General features: G+C 43.4%; 1 protein-coding gene across 6 annotated transcripts in view; it reads right to left on the bottom strand.

The window, feature by feature from the left end:
* Positions 1-2,517: 2,517 nt before the first annotated feature.
* Positions 2,518-17,494, bottom strand: part of Csrnp3 (cysteine and serine rich nuclear protein 3) — a 199,332-nt gene continuing 184,355 nt past the window's right edge. For all 6 annotated transcript variants that reach the window (XM_087900021.1, XM_087900020.1, XM_087900023.1 and 3 more), the window contains 2 exons: positions 14,940-15,236; positions 2,518-12,602 (listed from right to left, as the gene is read on the bottom strand). In XM_087900021.1, the coding sequence (XP_087756147.1) occupies positions 11,544-12,602; positions 14,940-15,236 (1,356 nt within the window). In that variant the 3' untranslated portion in view covers positions 2,518-11,543. The remainder of the gene's footprint in view (positions 12,603-14,939; positions 15,237-17,494) is intronic.

Genomic DNA, 17,494 nt, shown 5'->3' with positions numbered 1-17,494 from the left:
GACGAGAGAGAGTGGGAACTAACCATTGAAGAAAGATGTGAATGAGTGTCAGATGTGGTTCTAGAAACAGCCAGAGCAGCAAGGGCTGGAGTTGATGCTTCCTCTGCTCTTCTGAGTACCTCCCAGGAAGAGAAACTTACAGAGCCATGGGGGTGTTATTCCTTGAAATTTGAGATCTGGGAAATAGATGGAATGACACAAAGCTGGGGTACAGTCCTAGGCACCCCTACAAGGATGGACCTGTCCTCGCTTCTAAGATTGCTGCCCACAAACTGCTCAACTTCCGGCTCATCACAGACTTGTCCTCCGCAGCAGAGTGCCACGTTACCCAAGACCCCCTTTCTTACTGTAGTGTGACATTCAGTGGACATTGTGAGGGGGCTTGGGAGGCCTAGCCATTGCAGATTATCAAGGGATGACAACATGGACCAATTTTGCCCCTGATGCTCTACACACACACACACACACACACACACACGCACACACATGTACACACACACACACACACACACACACACACACACACGCACACACGAACCTGGCTAGAACTTGGGCTCATATTGAAAGCTGACAAGTCCCTCTTTTCTGAAGGGCTTCCTCCACTTGGATCCTCTTTCTCCCTCCCTCCCCCTCTTTCTTCTACCTTGTTTGAGACAGGCAGGGTCTTCTTCTTTCTGCTCCTGAATACCCCAGGGTATGTGGCCTAGAGGCTTCTGGTGATTCTCTTGTCTCTGCCTCCCATCTCACAGTAGGAGCACTGGGATTGCAAACATATCCTACTGGTCCTGGCTTTATACGATTTCAGGGTATCACATGTAGCTTCTCACACTTGTGGGGCAAGAATTTAGCCACTGAGCTAACATGCCAGACCTCTAATTATCCTTTCCTAAGAGAGTCTGCTGCCTTGCGCTAAAGAGACATACACGAAGAAGAAAAATCTTTCTTCCTGAAGTTTAACTCTCTCTCTCTTACTCTCTGTCTCTCTTATCTTTCTCTCTCTCTCTCTCTCTCTCTCTCTCTCTCTCTCTCTCTCTCTGTGTGTGTGTGTGTGTGTGTTCCAAGAGACTCTGGAGGAGGGAATAAGTTTATAAACAAGTTCAATGAGACTAAAGGGTTTCCAATAAACATATGTTTGTAGCCCAGCAGAGCTGGTTGTCCATGCTGAGCAGAATCAGGATAACAATATGACAAAAGGGACACTAGAGTCTTCTGTTGACAATGAAGTAGATGGTCATTTGAATTGTGGTGGCTGCCGCGATGAGTGTGGGAGTGGCATTCTGGACACATGGGGCAACTGATCAGCAACAGGGGAAGCTGGGTTGCATGTGATAGCCAAGCAATCTATTTTGTGGGTCAGGGGACTCAGGAGAGGCAAAAAGTCTGATTAAAAAGAAAAAGGTTGGGAAAAGTTGGTTGTGTCCGAATCTCAGGACACCTTGGAAGGCATTTTAAAGAAGGTAGATTTCATTCTATTGTCAGTAAGGATGGAAGATATTTAAATAATATGATCAAGCCGGAGTTAGAGTATTTTCAAACAACTTCATATAATTTAACTCTCAAGATCTAGTATCCAGATAGAAGCAAATGCCCTGCCTTTGACAGGAGTTTAAAGAATGAGGTCTTTCTTTGTTCTGATCCTAATAAAATTGCTTTGATTATCTTGCTTGAGTGAACACCTCTAAGCAGATAGGCATATATAAGAATCTTTGCATGTGCATGCTCTCAACATCCTATCACACCACTTTGGCTTTAAGCAAAGCAAAAAATAAAAATTAAAGAAAAAAATCCTATACAGTTGAATTAAAAGACACTTAGTTCCAAGACAGTGCACTTGTTTTTGTAACAACATCCTCTGATATTTCACTTACGTCGAGCTCCCTTTGGTGTTCATGTTTGTTTACACATCATTACTTGATGAATGGGTTGAGAAGCTGAGAAGGAAAAGTGTGGTACACATCTACACTCTGGGATCAATCATAATAAAGTTAACACATTATTGAAATGATAACGTAATGAGCCATTTTGTAGAAACTGCCTTCTCAAACAGCTTTTTAGGAATGGTATCAGTGACACTGGAAGGAGGTGTTGGTGTGTGCGCGCGTTTGCATGTGTGTGTGTGTGTGTGTGCTTGCACGTGTATGTGCGCTTCAGAAGACAACCCTCACTGTCATTCTTCACTTATGCTTACTCATTTTCTAATGAAAAGATCTCTTACTGGCCCACAGCAGTGAGATGTCAGGCAGGCTGACGGTGCCCCCAGAGAGCTGCCTATCTCTGCCTTTGCAGGGCTGAGATGAACACGGTGGGGATCACTCCTTGCTCTTTAATGTGGGTTCTGAGGATCAAACTCGGTCCTTTTGCTTGTAGGACATGTACTTTACCACCGACGCTATTTGTCCAGTGCCCAGCGTGGGTGTTCTGGTAGGCACACGAGTGTGAAGGAAGGCGGAAGACACTGATGCTCAGGACACAAGGGCATCCCTTTTACACAAGCAACAATAAAAACCCAACAAGAGCTACAACTTAGAAACCAGTTTTACTCTGTTGCAAACAAATGGACAAGCTATTGTACAATATATAATAAAAAGTACAGCACAATACAAGTGCCACTAATAAAAGAAACTTAATGATCAGACTTAAAAATGCTTATTTGTAATAGATATATGTATATATATACATACACACACTGCAACAAAAAGCCACAATAAATACAGGAATTTCCATGTCATTCATAATAAATACTGAAAATATAAATACAGAGGACTACAGCTAATATGAATAAATTATTACAACATAAGATCCAGGATAAATTCTGTTGAATTTCATTGTAGCTTATTTTATATCCCCTTTGGCATCTTTGATGTCACAACTTGTACACAAGAAAAATCAGTTTAGAAACTGTGACACACGGCATGACATCATACTGTAAAATGACTGTATGGATGGCAGTTTGATTTTCTTCCCTTTCAACCTTACAAGTCATCAGAATGCACATAACAGCAATGAAGTAGCTAGTGAAGATCTATTGGGTAAAAGCAATGATACAAATCAGTTGAAAGACAAAATTCAATCAACCAATGTCAAAATGTACTTTATAGTTCTGTGGCTTTTCTGAATTTTCAGTGATGCATTTCTCCCCTGCTAGCTTCCAACAGGCCAAAAATCAAACACCCGAAATAAATACCCTCAATAGACTGCCTTTGTCTAAGGACTATTCCTAATGCATAATGGGTGGTTCAGCACAGGAGGATACATGAGTCCTCGGGATCCCGTGACCTACTAACACATTCAGTTCACAACATCTTACCAGGGTTTTCAAATGGACCAAGTTCCTACAGCAGCTTGCAAGCGGAAACACGGTGGATGTCTAAGACTATCGTCTAGACAAAGACACTGCAAAGGGTGACAACCAATTGTGTACATGGGTTTTAGATGTGGAAAACATTTTGCTGACCAATGCCAAATGACCTTCCCTATCAAATTCATATACCCTGTGACGCTGAGGGAAACACACTGAAATAACAAAGTGCCTTTTCTGTATTACCAGGCATTAATCAGTACATAGGCGTTAATAGCTCTACCTTAGGCGATTATACCAAAATGCAATAAACTAAAGGGAACGCAGAGAGATATTACTAAGACACAACGAAGGCTGAGTTCTTAGGAACAGAGATGTCATCTACAGGCTCAGGTTTTTCTATTTCTGTACTGTACTTTGTCTAGTATTTATCATACAGCATCAAACACCTTGGAAACATGTTTCACAAACGACGCCTCAGACTTTTTTCTGTTGAGGTGCCTAGAGTCAGTTCAAACATCGGCCAAATTTTATTCACCATTCATTACATCAGCATTCTACAGAAACATCTTTTTTTTTTTCTTTTTTCTTTTTTTCTCGGAAACTAAGAGTGTCACTAGGTCACTTCCCCGTAGTGTGACTCATGGGGACCAAGTACATTGATGTGACTGCCATTTCACACAGGCACCTAGGTGGGGAAAAGCAGCCATATTGAGATTGGACAAGATCCACGGAAGAAGGCAACCCTGATGTCCAGGGTGGTCCTCAGCTTCCCGTTGGTGCTCTTTCTGAGTTGCAGGCAAACAGAAACGCTCTGAAAGCTGCAAGGAGTGTCTGGGACAAGTGATGTCATTGGGAAAAAGGAGAGAGAGAGAGAGAGAGAGAGAGAGAGAGAAAGAGAGAGAGAAACCAGAAACAAAATCAAACATTACCCTTTTCCAGAATGCCTCATTTAGTTTACAAGCCTTTTCAAGAAGACAATTTTTTAAATCACTTTCCTGATTCCTGAGAATGCAAGCGCCCATTGTTTACATAACATCCTCATGTACACAGGCTGGGATTAAATAGCGACTGAGTTGATTCTTTGGAGACATTTTATTCCGGATCAGATTCTTCAAAGACAGTCAAGTGTTCTCCAGAAGGAGAAGAAAAAGTCTAGAGTCTTATTTGTTACTTATGCTAAGGAACAAGTAACAAGAAGGTACTTGTTCACAAGCAAGCACATAGAAAAATGCCCCCCTCCCCTTTTTTTTCAGAGAACTGAACATTATAAAAGTCAAATCACTTGAGTTTAGTTCTGATGCTCGCTGCTGGGACCTAAACCAGTCACTCGCACAGACATGACAGTGATTTTTCAGAAGTAAATATGAATGAATAAAAGCCTTTCCAAAACCTGGCTACATGACTAAGTGTTTGAGTACAGTCGTTTTCTTTTAGAATTTGATTTCTGGAGACATTTGGGGAGTCATCTTATATACTGATCATCAAACAAACAGAGAACCCAATTTCTCCAGTCTTTCGGTACAATTGCCACAACTGTTACCTGATACCTCATCCACAAAGACGGACCAATATAGGTTCTTATCATGAGAAAACCGGAAAGAGTTGGATTGTGTTGCCTAGGAAACCGTCAAGTAGAAATGGGTATCTGTGCTGTTGGATATGCCTGAGTAACAGTTCTCCCCAGAGGTCGATGAAGGAGTCATGTGACCTCTGGCGAGCTCTCTTGGGCTCAAGCCTATACAATCTGAATAACATAGAGGAATCTCAAATCTCCCATTACTCATGCTTAGTTGGCCTTTGTGAATATCTTTAAGAAGATTAAGCTGTCCTAAGTTGCCTGTTAGGCATGACTAGAGCCTAACAAATCAGGGTTCAGATAGTATACCCTGGCAGTAGACTGTGATTAATTGTGCCAAAAAAAGAAAGACAAAAAAAAAAAAACGAAAGAAAATCAAGATGACTTTTGTAGCTATTAAAATTTAAAATCTATCAAGCCCAGATATCATTTGGGTACCATTTCAGAACTTAAGTACAAACACTATTTTTTTTAAGGGCAACAATTTATTCCCAAGTATTAGATATACTTTCCTCTTTAGGGAAATTCAGATTTAAAATTGAGCATTTTCTTTTATTCATATTTAAATACTTTCATAATTTACATAGTTCTTTGAATTTGTTTTCAATAGTGATAGCATTTCTACGAAAAGGGAGAAAAATGGATGTTTAACATGAAAAAGAGCAAAGCAATACTGCATAAAATGCACGACAAATTCCCTCTTGATCTCTCTCCAGTAGAGAGATAACAATTAAACTCCTTTAGGGGCACATGACTCAGACAGGAGGGTGAGGAGTCTCATTTCGTACACAGTAAGGATCGGCACAGATAGAATTTTCTAGATAATTTTTAAAGAGACCCCTTAAAGTTCAGTTTTCTTCCAAGAACTCATTAATACATAACGTTCAGGTTCATTCCAAGCCAGACCAAAAAAATTGGAAACAGAGTTAAAAAGAAATAAGACATTTAACTGTGAAGCTAATTTAATGCTCCAACTAAAAATCAATAGTCATGTAAATCAATTTTGACAAAAAGCAAGGCTGATTTCTACCCCATTTATCTCCTCATAGACTTTTCCAATCAATATACATTATCCTTAAAAATACGTAGACGACCTTGCACACCTGAGGAAAAGTTCAGTTTGAGCTGACTTGGCTCTCAGTATGCTAATGAGACAGGCTGGGGAACTGCAGCAAGCCTGCTGAGCAGGTCGGCTGCTTACTTCAGTCATCCTCCTTGACAAGGTTAGTCCTGCCAGCTTCCGTGAAAGTTAAAATAAAATAACAATAAAACCGTCTTTTCTTAAAATGTAAGCAAACACGAAGGGCCAGATGCCAAGCAGTAGTCCTGCGTCGTGAAAGCCAGCGGTAAGGAAAGAAAACGGCAACCTTCAGGAAGTAAACCTTCGGGGTGATTTCTATTCCCATAGGTAACAAATCTCTGCATGCACTAACATTGCAGCTCCTATGTTAAAGAGAAATTTTTTTTAAAGATCCCGTAAACACAATGCTGACAAGGCATCCCAGTTTGGGGCTCTGGAGCTCATTGCTACTCTCTCCTTGGGGTCCTCACTCTACCTGACTTTCTATGACCCCCATGGCAGGCAGGAGAGCATACAGTTAGACTTGCCCTACTAGGTACTAGGGACTACCAGAACACCCAGGCAGTACCAAGTTTTCAGGTTCACGTTTCTGGTGAGCAACAAAAGAGAAAGACACCCATGCTGCTTAGAAGACACTGGGTCTCTAGTCTCGTTTGAGGAGTCCTGGCACGGGAGGAACTGAGGCAAAGCTTACGAAAGACTGGTTCAGAGCCACGTTTGCTAAAGAAGAATTCTCCTTCCAAATAAACCTCACTTTTGTCAATAATGTTGTTAGCTGTTTCATTGCTTAGCGTTTAGTGTGCGTGCATGTGTGTTTAGAGTCTTTCTTTGGATTGCTGGAGGTCGATGTTCTCATGTTTTAGAGAGCAAACCACCACTGCTTTGGATGTTGGCCAGCAAACAGGCTGGGACTACCAACTGTGCTCTGAGATCAGCCACATCAGCAGTGACTTCCCTGGTTTTGGAGGGCCTGCCATTTATGACCCTCGAGATCACTAATCCCTGACCCAACTCTGCTGAGACATACTTATTGACAGTTCTTAGCAGACACTGTCAGTTCCAAACTCACACTCTGTTGGAACCCCTCTCCTGTCCCTTTCAAAACTGTAGTGAGCCTTCAAATCGTGGTTCTCAGTCAGTTCAATTCTGTCATGCCACAGATGATGGCTGACGAGCTGGTCCAAAGCTGTGACAGCTGGGCATCTCCAGCACAAGTTTACAGTTCTTGGGGAAAGGATACAAGCAAATTCAGGTTCACATTACGAGTGAAAAAGGGAGCCAGCCTTGCACTTTGGGTATTGACCATGGCCACAATACAACAAATAGTTACAATTTCAGGTTACCGTCGCTCTGACTATGAAAGCATAAAGGTGCCTTCCATTTACACTTGCCGTCTTATATGTCAGCGACAATGACTGTAAACTGCACTGGATTGTAGCCACAGGTGAAAGGAGGAGGTCACTAGTGACCTCCCTCATTTTCTATCTGCTTCTAGGCAATGCTTTGGGTGCAGGTGCTACCATTTAAATTGTCTGTTTATAAAACGAGTATGAGGTCACGTCCCACACTGCTTCTAAAGTTCTCTGGGTTCTGTAGGAGTCAAAACTGCTGGGACTTAACTGGCATAGAGCTGACATTTTCTTAGCTAGCTCTGCATCCAAGAAACAACTCTCTGAATATCTTTTCCCCGAGTCCAAATTGATTTCCTAAGTTTCAGGAGGATGCAGTAAGTTCCATAACTATAGGGAAAAGCAGTTCCTTTTAGAAGCCGCTTGGGCAGAATGAGGAGAGTCGGTGACGGTGTTTCTCCCACAGAGCACCGGAGGATTCCATGTCAAAGGATCTGGCCTGGCTTGACTACCTCCCGCCACCCTCTGTCGTCCTCACCCTTCCAAATATGCAGTTCCCCTGCTCTCTTTGCCACCAAGTCAGCAGCTATAACACTGGAGGTATTCAATAAATATTTGTTAAAAGGGAAAAACCCCAGGTTCTTATTAGCACATTCTGAGGACCAACACTAAGTCCTTAAGAACTTCTACAAGGTAACAATTAAAAAGTGAGCTATCAATTAGGAAATAAATTATGGTACATATTCTTGTTTAATGAAATCAAAATCAAAATTTTGCCTGGATGGTAATCAGCATAACCTCTGCATGTCTTGGGAATTTCAGCACATTTCTGTAACTGTTGCTGTTGGGTAGGAGCATGCCAGAGGAGATGGTACTGCCGGGTCATATGATTACACGGATTTCATCCCTTGAGGAAATGTTGGATTTTTTATATGTGCTTGGCATGTCATGATGAGAAAAACGTGATTCCCTCACAAAGACTGGTTTTCAAAAAAGTCTATTCTTCAATCTACTAAAAGAAAAGAGACAACTGTATTTTAAATAATTGATGGGGGGGACTTAAAATGGCCTTTGATTTCTTTTTATCAATGATAATTTAAAAGGGGATGAGGCTGATGAGGCCACTTGACTCACAAATCAATTTGACCAGGAATACAGCTGGGGATCAAAGCTGGAAAACAATAGGGTGTGAAGTATTGGGCTCTGCCATTGACAGTGCATGGCTTGGGAACTGTGCACACAAAGACTCCGACTGGTTAGATATACCATGCAATGCAACAGCGGCAGGCCTTATCATTGCGCCTCGGTGCAAAGACTTAAGGAGGCTGGACCCGGCTGCATCCAACTGCAACCTCCCTTTGGGAAACAGAAAGAACTGTAGCACTGGCCTCACACGGGGGCAGTTTTTTTTTTTTATCAACTAGAAGGTCTATTAATGGGAAGAATGTTCCAGAAGAATCATTGTATTCTCAATTTTTACTGGGAAAGGAAGACGCAGGAGATAATTCCTCACTAGTATTATTTGTCACTTTAACCCAGCATTTTCTATCAATTGCTTTCAAATTTTTCTTCTGTATTTTTATATAAACTGCAATCTGATAGTACTGTAGGAACTAACTATCCAGTACTCCTTACTAGCTACTGGCTAAAATCTGTCCCAATCTAAGGTACAGGACACATGTATTCTGTGTTTGTGTGTGTGCAGCACAGATAAAGTAGGTAGGGTTTTAGTTGTTGTTAAAATAGGTAGCCTGTACCTATTGTGATTCGCAAGAGATGTCAGTGAATGACTTAGGTATGTGAAACACTGGAATGGCGGCTCTCATGCTTAGAAAGGTAATTATCCTTAGCAGAGTGAGGCTTTCTATCCCAACTGAATAGAGAGAGGAAGGAAGCTCTGTGTTTGAAGTGTCCTTTTGGGGAAAATAAAGCTGCGGAAGAGAAACCCAGCCAAATACACAAAGGCAGGACTCAAGTCTTGTAAATACAATGCTGAACTGAAAGAAGTATCTCTAAGGGTTCAGGGATTGGACTGCCGTGACCCCCTTCAACTCCACCCTAGTCAGGGTTGCCCTGTACTTTCCCGCTCTCTGTCCTAAGAACAGCCCGAGAGTGCCTCACCAGTCGATACTTCCAGAGGTTGGAACGGTCAAGCACACACTGAACACGGAATTCCTTCCCTTGCTTGAACGAAGAACAGCAGCCTATTGTCATTTCCCCCGAGTCCCTACTCTTTAGACTGCGTAGGCAGGGGTCAGGGAGGCTGGAGAGCAAACACTACAAGTAACTCTGGTCTAGCACAATCAGAGCATGCGTCCGTCACAGCAGCCCCACCAATCCACCACAAGGAGCCACCTGACCCCACTGTGACTTTCTCGAACACAGCCAACGCAAAAGGCTGCTAATGTTAGTAATAATTAGTGTTGGCTTGGCCTTGAGGTGGTGTAGAGGTGGGCAGGAACCAACTCCACAAGCAAACACCCTTTCACCATATCAAGTTTAAAGAGAAACTTCTCACGGGAGGATTCCGAAGCCCACTGACGTTTGGCCAAATGAAATAAGTTGTGAGGAACTGAAATCTGTTAAGATATTAAAATGCCCAAATTTAGGAGGCATAGAAAACATTAGGAATGCAGCTACTACATAGCAGGGTGTGTTTCCATCTTAAATAGTTGTAAAACAGGTTAAACAATGTAGCAATAGGATGTCAAAGCTAAGAAACGGACTCAGCATAATCATGGCATTGGGGAAATGCTAGCGCTTGTTCTAGAGTTATGTAAGCTTACAGGAAAAGAGTCCTCCCGGGCACCAAGTAGGCAATCCAGCGGAAGGCGGGGCATGTGTCCTTTCTCTTCGCTAGGCAGGAGAAGGTGAGTGTGTGTTTCTTTTCTATGCTTTCTCTTTACTAGGCAAGAGAACACAAGGTTGCTGCCTTTGCAATGCATTATGGACTGTGGGAATAACTGTCCTCGGCAAGACCAATAAAAACGCTTCAGGAAAGTCAGGCCTCACGAGTGAATGAGTGCAGGCCTGCCTTCAATCAGCTAGCGGCTAAGTGGAAGTCTCATGACATGGTTTTGCTTTTGTAGAGATGGGTTGATCACGGTGTAGAATAGATTGGTTTCTGAGGCTGTGTTCGTCTGTTTTTTTCCCCCCAGCCTCCTCTGTGTTACAGAGTTAAATCCTCGGAGCGGTGAAGAAAAACAGGCCATTTTCCTTCACACCACTGGAAGGATCCTCTACCTCTATTGTATGAACCTCACAATAGTCGACTTTTTTTTTTATAAGTAAAAAGTTTTGATTTCAAAGCGTTCTGAGACCCCACCCCACGCGAGGTACCGAGAAGGGGCACTAAAGTGCATTTTGATGGAGGGGGTGGAGTTTAAAGGTGCAGTCAAAGCTAATAAGATGACACTGTTTAAAAAAGAAAGGCAATTCCATCTCTCTCGGCCGAGGGAGGGCAGCGAACTGGACCCTCACCAGAGGATTGTCCTGACTCTGAACTTTAGAGAGAACTGTGTAAGGACCTGCACATATATATAGACTCATTTGTCCCACATAGCAAAAATAGGCCTATGTCATCCTTAAGAAAGTATCTGCAAATCTGCTTAGTCAGGATCATAAAAACGTGGGCAGAATCCAGGTGCAATCCTCGTGGGCATGCTCTGTGGAGCTAGCTAATGCAACGGCAGCTTCAGTGAGCGTGCTGTTCATTTTCTTCAAAGCATGACTTCTAAACTACCGGAAAGAAAATACACAAGAAACAATTCAATCTTTTTTTTTTTTCTGACAATCATTACTTTTACATTAAAAAGTCACCACCATCTTCAGATATATCGAAAATTAGGTCTCTAAATCTGATTATTTTTCTAGTCTTAGTTAACAATCTTGCACAGGCCCGACAATCTAAGACGTGGAGCTATGGTCTGCATAGCTCGGCAGGTTTCACACAGTTTGACGGGTAGGCAACTGTGAGATATGTATTATTATTTTTTTAAATTTAGCATTTTTTTTCTATCAAAAACAGTTCAAAATCGTTTAAAATCCCCATAGCGACTGTGTTTTATTTGTGTCACGCCACAGTTGGGAAGCTAGAAAGGAGGAAAAGAAATCCTGTCTGGAAGTCATCCCAGTCCACGTTTTCTTGGTCTTCCGGTTAAACAAGGGTGAGCCCAGCAAATGCAATACAATGCCTTAAATAGAAGACTCGGTACTCTAATAGAATAATCTAAGCAACTAAACGGGGACCGTCTCCACCACGGGGGACTTAATGCACTCCTCGTGCAGGCGGCTCTTTTCGGCAAGGCTCAGGGAATTCTCGGCAGGATGCTCGGAAATGTGGCTGTCGCCGCCGTTCAACGCGGAGACGAACCCTTCCTGGGAAGGGCCTTTCAAGTACGAGTGAAATTCCACTTGGGGGAGACTGGGCCTGTGTTCGGGGTACAAGGTGTTACAGGGCACCCCACTATCATTTTCGGAAGTGGGGCAGCAAACAATGACAGAAGGGTTGGCAGCTGGGTAGTGGGAGGCCCCGTAGGCCTCTTCCGCTTGTCTGGCATAGTCAACGAATCGCTCTGGGGTCATGGCGTAAGGCACCAGCGACAGGGCACCGTTTTTGACAGTATCTCTTTCCGAATAGCTGTCAGAGATCTGGCTAGGGGTTCCTGGGATGTGGCTATCTATTTGGTAGTAGAGGGTTGAAGAGCTAGCGTAGAACGAAGCGTTCTTGGTGTGGCCTTCATGAACTGCGGTGCCATCCGAGTAACAAAGAACAGAAGGAAGAGGGACGACTTCGGCATGGGCTCCCAGCCCTTCTACAAAGCTGTCTCCCTTGTCGTCCTCGTCATCTTCTTCCTCCTCCTCCTCTTCCTCCTCCTCCTCCTCTTCCTCCTCATCCGATTCACTGGGGGCCAGGCTTTGTGTGCTGGAGTCAGTGACTCCGCTGCAGAAGCTGCTCCCATCCTCCTCCTCTTCCTCCTCCTCTCCCTGGCAATCCAGCTCCTCCTGCAGGTGCAGCACGGCAGCCTGGGGTTCCGTTTCAATCTCGAAATTGTCTGCGATGGAGTATTCTACCGAGTGAGCGACGACGGGGCCCATGGAAGTACCGTGGGGGCTTATCTCACCGTGGCAGCCGTTCAGCGTGGGGATTTGCTGCTCGCGATTTTTCTCGAGTTCAAGTTTCATGATTGTGTGCAAAAAATGAGTCCGGACACGGATAGGATTAAATTCAATTCTACCTGCTGTGTTGCTACAGCCTTCTTTAGTGCAGCCGCATGGGAAAGACATACGATCCACCTTGGGAGGAAGAACACCGATTAGCGCCATGGAATTATTACAGACCAAATAAAATCAAGGGCTTTCTAACAACTCCTCTGAATTAGGTAATGCACTGGAGCTCTACTTGCGCCACAGCTGATGAGGAATAAGCTGCAAGTAAAAAAAAAAAAATGAGCAGGGGGAGTGAAGACTTTTCAACGAGCAGGTCTTAAATGCATGTTTAAAAGAGCGGTGAGTTGAGGATGTAAGTGAGAATTTAAATTTCATTGCGTCCTCCAGGGCGTTCTTATTTTCCTCTCTCTACTTTTCCTTCTCTTTTTACATTTGATTTTGGTCCCAATTTACAACCCTGGTTCCCTTCCGTTGCATTCCAACGCGTCCACCCACTTTTAAAGTCACACATAGACCGCTTTTCTTTAGGCTGCTAGTCTAATTTAACATCCATGACAGGCCCGCCAAGCTACTGTGTTCTTTCCTTTGCATCTAATGAGATGACCTTCACTGCTCCAGGTATCTGGGATGACACTACCCAGGGGCCACACACTGCCACCCTGCTATGGTCTCACTGCTTTGTCTTCTCAATGGGTCCTTGTGTTACAGAATATCTTTACACCGTGTGAAGATGTGTTGCTGTGAATGGTGTAATAAAAGGGCAAATGGTCAATTGCTAGGCAGGAGAGGACAGGCAGGACTGCCAAGGAGAGAGAGGAAGAGGAGGAGGAATCTACGTGTGCAGGATTTGCCAGCAAACTTGGAGCAAGTTGGACGTGCTGCCCTGAAGAGCAGTAACTGGACCACATGACAGAATGTAGATTTAAAATATGGGTTAATTAAGTTATAAGAGCTAGTTGGGAAAAGCCAAAGCTAAGGGCAAGATTTCATAATGAATAATAAGTCTCTGTGATGTTATCTGTGAGCTGGAGGCCCAAAGAAAAGTCAGACTACATCCTTGACACATGGATGCAGGTCCCTCGACCTGCTTCTCACGTAAGACTAGAAGCCCAACTCAAATGGACTTACCTTGTGCCAACAAATGCAACAGCAGGGAATCAGAAGGCCTGTAAGCTGAAGACCAGCGCAGGCAACTTAGTAAAACCCTTTCTTAAAAGAATATAGTTTTCAAACATGTGCTTAACGGGGGTAGAGCACTTGCCTATTGTGTCTGCGAGGCACCATCCTCAACAGAGAAAGGGAACGGAGGGAGGGAATGAAAAAGACAAATGTGTCTTCATCAGCTGAGTGGAAGAGAACGATCCTTTGCTCTCAGCGGCTAACGTAAAGGAATAAAGCTATTCCTGCAAAGTACCCAATCACAGCGCTCCACCTGTAGGCGGACAGGAGCCGAGAATCACCTTGACCAGGAATTGGTAAACTATTGCTTTTCTTCCCCATCAGGCTAAACTTTGAGGTTTTAAACAGTGTAATCACCAGGTGAGGCTCATGAGGCAGTTCCCACTGTTGCTCACATAAAAGTCAAGTCTGAGGCTCTGTGGAGCGAGACAGACTTTTCATTGTTCAGGAGGATATTCCCAGAGAGCAAAAGTCCTCTCTTACTCACTTCTTTCTCACATTCCTCAAGCCAACCTTGTTGCCACAATAAGACAGACTCCCTGTTCTTGTTAAGGAAACCTTAGCAGCCCTGAGTCAACGCTGCCCATGGTAGCTTTGCTTTATTTTCATTGACTAAGAATGAGACCATTTGGGGTTTTGCAGTTTTGTCGTCTCAGTAATTTGAAGAGTGAAACTGGCCACAAGTAACGGATAAACACAGGGGCTGGGCCCCAGTCCACCTTGTTTACAAAAGTGTGTCAGGTGAGACTCCCCTGTGAGTTCGACAGCATCTCAACCTACATTTCAATGTAGACATGACATTGAGTGCAGGGTTTCCCTGGAAACCCTACCCCAGACAAGGTAAGAATGCAGTTTAGTCTTTTAAGGTCTGCCTGACTAGGGACTTCTCCAGTAGTCCATATCACTGGTGATGAATTATTATTTTATATCCCATGGATGGACCAGAAAGTATGCACTCAAGTGCAACAGACGGGGTCCTCTCCCATGTAAGAGAAGAGTTAAAATAAGCTGCTGTAAGGACAGAATCTGGGAGGGAATGCCTCAGCAAACTCAGCTGCAGTTTGAGTTTCCATTTACACCATACACACTATGCATGAGCGTTTTATGAATGCCCTTGAATTGGGGTTTCTTTGCCCTTGAGTTATGTGTCTTTCCTTTCCAGCCCAATTCTTCTCCAGGTTAAAGAGAGAGAAAAAAAAAACTTAATATACCCAACATGACTGCTTCTTTCTGGGGTGACATGAGACATCTCTTCTTCAGATGCTCTGAAATGCCAATCCTTACCTGACACTTAATGCCTGCCAGGCTGCAGGTACATGTTTCTGGATCACAGAACACTCTGCAGTCACAGCCACAGTCCTCCCGAGACAGGCGGATGGCCCGCAGCTCGTGTTTTTCTTCCACGTCGATCTTCTTCACTCCGGAGGCGCGCAGCAGGGCTCTCCGCTTTTTTGTGGGCAGGGGTTGTAGGAAGAAGTATTCGTCTACTTCTGTGTTGTCTAAATCGATATCATCATCGGAAATGTCATCGACTGTCAGAGTGCTCGCTTCTTCAGACTCCACTGTGCCATTCTTTGTCATCTGGAGACAGAAGGAAGTAAACAAGGATGTCATTTGGGCAGAGGCCAAAGTCCCCACTTCAGCGTGGGTGAGGACGAGCTGAGCTGTCGCGCGCTGAGTCTGCAACCACGGAAGTCGGAGGAAAGGGAACAGCAATGTCAAAACAGTTGGCTTTTTTAAAATCTCTGCTCACAGACAATGGCTGAATGAAACTCTTCACCTCCTTAAGTCAATGACTGCAGTTACAGCTTGATAGGCCAGAGTGTGAACCGGTCAGAGGTTACAAAACAGCGCTGCCCGAAAGCTGTTTTTACACTCAGCCCATGGTGACATCTCTGATGTCAGAGGAAATGTGCCCTGGATCAGAGGTGACAGCATCTCAGTGGGAGCCATGACTACCTTACTCAGCAAACATCATGTCCTTGGAATAAGATGTCTGTCTTCCAGGCCCCAGCAAAGTGCACATTCAGGACCCAGGGTTGATGTGCTGCCTGGGTCACAAACACCGGTTATTACCCAGAACACTCCAGGAAGAGACACTTGATAGACGTAATAAGCCAGGTCAGCATGCTCTCAGTTAAACAAGGACATACATTAGTGCTGGCAAGGACTCATCAGTCCGCCACTGAGACAATAAACCGGATTCTCACAGGAGTGTGTGCAAACCTCGGACCAAAGGTTTGCAATCCACGCAACAGCTCTTGTGAACACTCATTCCTTGGTTACTCATGATGGCTGTGACTATTTATATTTCTTTTCGATATTAATCTCATCCATCAGTAAGCCCTGGGTATGTACTTCATTTGCTATTATTATAAAAACACTGATTGCTTCCCTCATACAAAACATTTAGAAGTTTTCCCCAATCATAAGCATGAGGGGGGGGAGGAAAAGGAGCAGCCCAGTAATAAAGGCAGAAACTTCATAAGAAATAAACCATGTGAGTTTTAAATATGGAAGGTATTTTTAATTATTTAATTTATTGCCTTCCAAATTTTATTAATTATGGCTATTATTATGCCTGATCATCTTGACGATTCATCCATTAGACAGTGAAAATACTCTAGATACATCAGACATGATGCTCTCATCTTATAGGAATCCATATTTAGAGAGAAATATTTATTATTGGACAGTAGACTTGAACTGTCCAACTCTGAGTGTACTGCAGAGCAACACTAAAAAAAAATGTGTACCCCCAAGACACATTGCAAAGGGTCCCCGTGGCATGCTTTCAAAAGCTATTTAGATATGTATTGTATTTTAGCTCTTGAGCCTGTGATCTCTCAAAGGTCTTATTATTGGGCATTGTTTCTTAATAGGATCCATTATTCCCTCCCCTGGCAATTGTGGGAAAGTGTGCATATGTGGACATGTATGTGCAGGGGTGCCTGTGTGTGTAAGTCAAGGATTGGATGATCTTACTCTACTTGTCTCCATGTTAGTTTTTTTTAAAAAATATTTATTTATTATGTATACAATATTTTGTCTGTGTGTCTGTCTGCAGGCCAGAAGAGGGAATCAGATATCAGTTCAGATGGTTGTGAACCACCATGTGGTTGCTGGGAATTGAACTCAGGACCCATGGAAGAGCAGGCAATGCTCTTAACCTCTGAGCCATCTCTCCAGCCCTCCATGTTAGTTTTTGAGGGTCTCTCACTGAAACTGGAGTTATAATGGATCCCCAGGATCTGTCTGCCTCAATTTCCTGTCTCTGCTCATTATACCCAGCCATTTATGTGGGAGCTAGGGATCTAAACTTAGGTCCTTAGGTTTGTGTCAGAGAGACCTTCTGACTGAGCCTTCTCCCAAGCCTGGCATCCTGGTTAAACCGTGACGCCCAACACCAAGGTGTTACCTTGGATGCGGCTAGCATTTCTGTGCATCCTCACTTACTAGCAAGCTGCATGTTCCCATGTATAAAGATCTGAGTTCTCTGAGAAATTCAAACGCATAGCCATCTAGTGCACTGGGTCTTCGCTGAGTGAACCTTCATGAGAGTCAGAGTGTTCCCTTTTTCCCTTCCTATTCCTCAGTGAACTCAGCCTGGGCTATGCAGTGAAACTTTTTTTCACCAAAAAAAAAGAAAGAAAAAAGAAAGGAGATTTTAGCAAGCATATAAAACTACAGCAAAACTATGAGGCTATCATAACCAATTGGCACCTAACAATTAAGAAGAAAATTTAAATATCTGTATGTCTGACTGAAGATTCAGTTTGTCCTTAATAATAAATTCTGGATCTTGTATAATCCATATCTTTCAGTTAAAATAAATAATT

The sequence above is a fragment of the Myodes glareolus genome, chromosome 21 (genome assembly GCF_982192425.1).
Source record: "Myodes glareolus chromosome 21, mMyoGla1.1, whole genome shotgun sequence".
In the NCBI taxonomy this organism is placed as follows: domain Eukaryota; kingdom Metazoa; phylum Chordata; class Mammalia; order Rodentia; family Cricetidae; genus Myodes; species Myodes glareolus.
This window is presented reverse-complemented; position numbering and strand designations above follow the sequence as displayed.